The sequence below is a fragment of the Leptonotus elevatus genome, chromosome 8 (genome assembly GCF_054856555.1).
Source record: "Leptonotus elevatus isolate MCC_2025b chromosome 8, RoL_Lele_1.0, whole genome shotgun sequence".
Classification (NCBI taxonomy): Eukaryota; Metazoa; Chordata; class Actinopteri; order Syngnathiformes; family Syngnathidae; genus Leptonotus; species Leptonotus elevatus.
The window spans coordinates 26,712,654-26,719,407 of NC_141246.1; the positions used below are offsets into that span (position 1 = coordinate 26,712,654).

The 6,754-nt window shown below is 46.6% G+C and overlaps 1 protein-coding gene across 1 annotated transcript in view; it reads left to right on the forward strand.

The window, feature by feature from the left end:
* Nucleotides 1-4,062: 4,062 nt before the first annotated feature.
* LOC147170328 (syntaxin-3-like) overlaps nt 4,063-6,754 on the forward strand; it is a 63,337-nt gene continuing 60,645 nt past the window's right edge. Inside the window, exons 1-3 of the mRNA XM_086081927.1 lie at nt 4,063-4,373; nt 4,947-5,021; nt 5,117-5,216. Of these exons, the coding sequence (XP_085938053.1) occupies nt 4,344-4,373; nt 4,947-5,021; nt 5,117-5,216 (205 nt within the window). The 5' untranslated portion in view covers nt 4,063-4,343. The remainder of the gene's footprint in view (nt 4,374-4,946; nt 5,022-5,116; nt 5,217-6,754) is intronic.

The window sequence follows — 6,754 nt, forward strand, 5'->3', positions numbered from 1 at the left end:
TGTTTGCTGGATTGTTGTTTTAAGCATGGTAAATAATAAAAGTAAGAGACAAACGTGATCGTACAGTTGATTATGGTATTATTAAAGCAACTGTATAAAGAGAAGATGAATTATTGGATGAATTCAGAGTGTGATTCGAGAGAAAGTGTTTATAGCAAGTAGTGTTGTTGATGATAGACAGGTAGGAGGTGTATATCAACAGCAGTTGAAAAATGCATTATTGAGTGGAATAAAACCTGAAGGAAATGAAGCAGAAACATTCTGGTTTGGAGAAGAAGAGGTAGTAAGTTATTCCGGAAACAGGGGAAGAGGTCAAAGTAAAGAAGAAGTTATGAAAACAATAGGAAGACCTGTAATCAATCCACAATAATTTAAGATGTTTGATGGAAGTGTAATATTAGAGGACATTAGGCTAGAAACTGCCCTCAAAAGTACAATACAGATAGTTAAAAATGATTATAGGAGTTGAAAAAAACAACACAGATAACCGGTAAAGGACGACTGTGTTAGTGATGGAGTCTTTAGATAAAATATGAATTGTATGGAACATTGATAATGTTAAAAACTAATGAATTGATTAAGAAATTAAAAGATAAAAGAATGAAGGTAATGAAGTTTAGCGTGGACAGACCAAAGGCTACGAGGAAGGCCAACCTCCCATCAAGGGTAGTGATTTGTGTTTTGATCAAAGGTCCAGCCTAAGGTGTGAAGGTCCTTGTAAGTGTTGATGCCGGCCCCAAAGGCTGTGAAGATCGCTGAACGACCCTCCTGATTCACCTATCGTACGGCACAACAGGTACCATTGATTAACAGCTTGTAAGGTTGCGGAGCGAAGCCCGACCGAATCAAGGTCAGAGAAGGGGAAAACAAGCAACTTGTCTAGCTGTGGAAAAAAAGTTTGATCAAGTCAGTCTGTGAAGAGGATGGAAGCACATTCAGTCTGCTCCCCAACAAGGTTCCGCAGCCGCTGTGAAGTCTAGGGCCTGTCCATTGTGTTGGAAGTGTCAGAAGGAACAAATCCCTTTCTTGAATCGTAAGATGCGATCGGACTCATTTGGGGCTTTCTTTTGGTTTTATTTTAGTTTTTGGGGCCATCTTGAGAGGGAGGAGAGACAGCTGGCTGAACTCCTAACGCTGAATATTGCATACAGAAGCACCGGACATTGTGCACACTGGATTACGAACAGTGGCCAATATAAACTCATTAGAGCAACAACACATTGATTGCACTTGAAGGACAACACTTTGGATTATATTGTTGTGCTGATGATTATTTCACCAATATGTTTTTTATGATGGAAAGAAAAATATTATATTATGCTCTATGATGGTAGTATTTTGCCTATTTAACAAATATATGGTATTGGTATGTTTTAAATGATCCTACAGTCAAAAATCTAGAATTTGAGCAAATATGTGATAAACGGGGGAAATGTTAGATTAATGCATCTTAATTATCCCATATTTAGTCTTTTATTAATTGTAAAGCATTTATTCAACCTTGTGAATTTATTCAACATTGTGACCTCTGTTTGAACTGTGTGAGTTGGAGACGACTGCAGTCACAAGCTTCACCACAAGACAGGAACTGTGCCCTCATCACAAGACAAGTGGCCGTAACATTTTTATGTTTGAGAAGCTTTTAGTGTTAAGGAATGTTTGAAATGTTTGCATTGTTGCCTGTGTAGTGACTAATTTCGGTAAATGATTGGCACATTGCTGCTATGTGTTTCCCCAAACCCCTCAGAGCAGTAATGTCCATGTGGTAGGTCAACCTAATAAAAAGAGGAAGAACGACAGAATGTGTCAGGGTGCGATCTGCACATCTCTGTTCATTCTCCTCGCGAGTCTATATCTCTTGTCTTCCTTCCATGTCTGTTTATTAAATGTTATAGGTTGAATGAACCCAACAGAAACAATTGGAAAATCCAAATTGGGACCTCGGTGCGCATCGAGGCATCCGAAATGAAATCTACTGGCACTCTCAGCACCTCTCACCTGGCCATAGACAAGCTCAGCCGACAAACACTGCAGGTCCTCCTTAGGTACAGTCCGCAGGCCCAGCATGACCCAGGGTAGCTTGTCGACCCAGTTACTGTCAGAAAGTCCAGCGCCCAAAACAGCTTTCATCGCGCGATGGAATCGTTCACACAGCCCGTTAGCCTGAGGGTGATAAGCGGAGGTGCGGTGTAGCTTGATCCCGAGGCTTTCGGCGACACAGTTCCAAACCTTCAACGTAAACTGAGCGGCCCTGTCTGACAAGAGCTGCGCAGGTGGTCCGAACCAAGCGACCCAGAACACCCGGGCGATGTCACTGGTCGTGGAGGTGAGGGTAACGGCCCCCTCACATCTGTCCAGTCGACCTAGAGGTTAGGAGCCACGCCCTTTAGTGCGTTGTAAAGCGGGTGCATAATATGAGCAGCGTGGCGGATGAACCTGTGGTAGAAAGTCACCATCCCAAGGAACTCACGGAGACCCTGGGCCGTCCGACGTCGAGGAAACGCAGCAACTACTTCCACTTTTGCCGGGAGCAGGGTGGCGCCATCCTCCTTGATGAGATAGCCGAGGAATTGGATAGAGGGCATGCCGAAGACACATTTAGCCAGATTAATAATCAGTCCACACTGGTTGAGTGTGAAAAGCTGCCGGAGATGCGAAAGGTGTTCCACAATAGAGGAGCTGGCCACTAGGACGTCATCCAAGTAGACGATCCACCATACGCTGGAAAGACTGGGCCGCGTTTTTAAGGCCGAACAGCATCCTGAGAAACTCGAACAGTCCGAAATGGGTTATCACAGCAGTCTTAGGTACATCGGTGGGGTGCACCGGAACCTAGTGATAGCCCTGTACCAAGTCCACCTTGGAAAATAGCTTTGCACCCGCCAGGTGGGTGGAGAAATCTTGAACGTGCGGGACCGGGTAGCGATCGGGCGTCGTGGCATCATTGAGGCGACGATAGTTACCATATGGTCGCCAGCTGCCGTCCGACTTTGGAACCATGTAGAGAGGCAAGGCTGTCCGAACGACAAATTATGCTAATGCAATAACGCTCCATGTTGGCAAATTTGGATTTAGAGGCGGCCAATCTATCCGGATTGAGGCGTCGGGCCTTAGCGTGGACCGGCGGACCCACAGTCTCGTTGTGGTGCTCGACTCCATGCTTGGTAGAGGTGGCTGCAAAGGTAGGCGTGGTCAGGCTGGAAATTCCCCAAGAAGCCGCAGGTAAGTGTCGCCCTCCAAGAGTGGGCTGGACAGGCCCTCAAACATCTCCACATCGCACCCACAAGCGACCGTGGTAAACGTTGAAGCGACAAAGTCCCAAGTAAACCGCCGCTCCCTAAAACACACATCCACTGTCTTTGTGCCGTAGGTTCAAATAGGGGCGTCGTTGGCAGATGACAGGGGTGGGCCGTGCGTTCCACCGACAGCATCTTCTGCCGGAGTCACAAAGGAATTCGCGTCTGGAGATGGTGTCCAAGATAAACAGCAGCCGTCACTTTGCGCCTACACTCACAGCTGCAAATGATTGCAGGCATTGTCGTTTGCCGACGTAACAAAAGAGCAAGGGGTGCTTCTTCGCCTTGGTTCCAAAACATGCATGAAAATAGCAGAAGCCTGGAGCAGCCCGGTCATCCGTGGCAGCGCGTGTCTTGTTTGGCACAGCTGCGGCTGCCGGGGCTGGGATAGCGCGCGTTGTGGCCAAGACGTTGTAAGTGTAATGCTGGGTGGCCAGGAAAAAACAGTCAGCCTCCTCTGCTAGGGCACGTGAATCAGAGATAGTTGTGTTCGCAAGCGCCATTTGGACATAAAGAGGCAGTTAAATAAAACAAAAAGTTAGGCTCCTCAGTGCCAAGCAGGTTCAGCATTTTCTCCATGAGCTATATATATATATTGTTTTGTGTGTGTGTACGAAACGCACTTCAAACCACAGAATTCTAAGTGGCATAATTCCTCACTGTGAGAATCTAAAGCTTATAAGGCTGAACTTGGAAAGGGTGGGGGAGAGACACGTTTGTCATCCTGAACTACTGCCCTAATCTGTTCTTAGAGGAGAGAGGCTTAGCAAGACCTCAGGTTAGATTGACAGCAATGTCTTACTAGAGAGGGGCACCCAAACAAATCACAACCTTTTAGGGCCACGTTTTATTTCTTATTTAAACACATCCTCTTTTAACAATTTCATTTTCTCTTTACGTTCTCTTGTTTTCACCATTTTCATCTTTCTCTTTGTTTAGATTTTCAGCCAGAAATAAAACAGGATTTGGCAGTTTCTTTTTTCAAGAATTGTCTTTTTCCTCCTTATGTTTTAATTATTGTTGTTTTGTAGCTATACATTTGTCACGATGAAGGACAGACTGGCTCAGCTAAAGGAGGTAGGCAGAACGTTACTGGGTGGCTTACTGTGACTTACCACCTTTGTGTTGTTCTACTAATATTTATTAAATACTATTGATTAATTGAATTGCCATTGTCATGTTAGAAATGTCTTAAATTAACACGATTAGATTAAAGATAACTGCGCAACTCAAAATTCTATTGATATGTATTCTAAACATCACAGTCATTTACACATCAACTAAACTCAAGCATTATTATTTAGAAACAAACTTCACAAATGTATCATAGGTCAAAAACAGCTTGGTCAATTTCAGTATGAATATGACCTCATTCAATTGATAAGCTGCCCTGGAGCTTGTCCTCGACACGTTCTGTTAAGTAGACGTGCTGTCCTGTTAATACATCCATCTTGTAATATGACTGAATATCAGGAAATGTACAGTGTTTTGTTGTTTAAATACATTTTGAGTACCCAAATGAAGTAGATACCCGATGCAAATATTATATGCATACTGTAATTAATTGCCTAATGCAAAATCTTGTCATTTTTTTCATCCTTTTTTGCTGTTCTGATGCAGTCTCAATGTATTTCTATGTGGTTTAAACAGGCTAGTGATGTTGGAGGGGATGACATTGAGGTTCCTGTGGACAATGAGGCTTTTATGGAAGATTTTTTTGCCCAGGTAGTACATGTCATTATATTCCTCAATCAATGTCACTTTGATCAATATATGAGTTATTTTTTTATATGGACTGCATGTGGCTTTATTTGTTTTAGATTGAGGATGTCCGTTCCAGTATTGAAAAGATTGATCAGAGTGTAACAGAGATTAAAAAACTCTACTCCACCATTTTGTCCTCCCCCACATCTGACCAGAGTAAATTACCTTCAAACACACGCACACACACACATGCATACGTTGGGTTTACATGACTAGTGGGGCACACACGCACGCACGCACACACACACAAACACGCACACACAGACATGTTTGTCTTTGTATCATCGTGGGGGCATCTCATTAGTCTGGTTTCCATCCAATTGTTTTGAATTTTTAAGCAAATTTACTGAAAATGCGCAAAACGAACATGCGACTTATGCCTGTTTCCATGTGTTCTCCTTTTGAGAATATTGAGAGGGGACTCCGCCGCTGTAGGTGGCAGTATAACCCATAGAGACGTGATCCACCAGTAATTTAAAAGAAGAAGAAGACCGCAGTATAGAGCAGTGCTGCGATCCCCTGTCCGTGTCCCCGCCGCGCCATCGTGCCCCCCCTATTAATTTTTTTAATGCACCACATACACTCACTGACATGACTGGGAGGCAGGTGGATCGGAGCGTGGGGATATCATTTCCCTCTGCTCCGGCTTACCTGCTCCCAATTTTAATGCACCACACACACACACACTGGGTGGGGTCACATTCACGGTGTAGGGGTTAGCTTTTACTAAGAACGCTGGAGTGACGACCGGGGCCTTTCCCCGCTGGGCCTGGGGTTCGGGGGTGCCGACCGTCCCCCGGTGCCCCCATCTCCCCTTCTGCCCCCGGTGTACCGTCCCTCCACGCGGCGGGAGGTGGGGGCGGGTGCCCTCTCCGCTCCGCTGTCTGGCCCCTCTTCGGCACGATGCCTGGTAACGGGGGTCCCCGGGGTTTGGGGGTCGGGGGCTGGCGGATGGTGGTGGGGGTGGCTGTGTGGGGGGGGTGGGTGTCTGGGGGTTTGGAGGCCTGGGGGCAGCTGGGGCTGGGTTGGGGTGGATGGCGGGGGTGGATGGGGGCGGGGGGTCGCGGGGGGAGCGGGGGCTGTGGGCCGGTGGGGTACCTGGCAGACCTGCCGTGCCCCGCCCTGCTGCGTTGGGGGCGCGGGCCATGTTGGGGTGGGGGGCGCTCCTGGCTCCTGAGTTTGCTCTCTGTTTTCCCTTGGCGCTGCCGTGGCCTGGGGGGCCCTGAGAGGTATTGCGCTTGCTCTGTCCTGGCATGGGTCGACGGCTCCCCTCTTTGGTGAAGATTTTCAGGCATGCTAGATCCACCACACCATTATCTATCGAAACTCAGACACAATCTGCTTCTTCCTCTGGTCGTTGAATCGGTGGAGGCTGGTGTCTGTGGATCTCACTCTGCTTCATCTGTCCTTCCTTCCTTTCCTCAGTCTCTCCTTTGGTCTCTTGAGGTCTCCCTAATTTGTTGGAATTTAGATGTTTCTGGGGTTGGTGAAAGACTCTGGTTGGTAACCCGGTGGGTAGTAGGTAATGTCTGGTCGGTGTTGGATTTCACTTTCCTTTCTTTTCTTTGATCCTTCCTCGGGTCTCCTGACAACCTCACGACTCTAGCTGGATTCTGAAGTATTCGGTTTAGGTGAACGGTATGGGATTTTTAATAGGTAATAGGTTCACACGCACGCACACATGCACATACCCA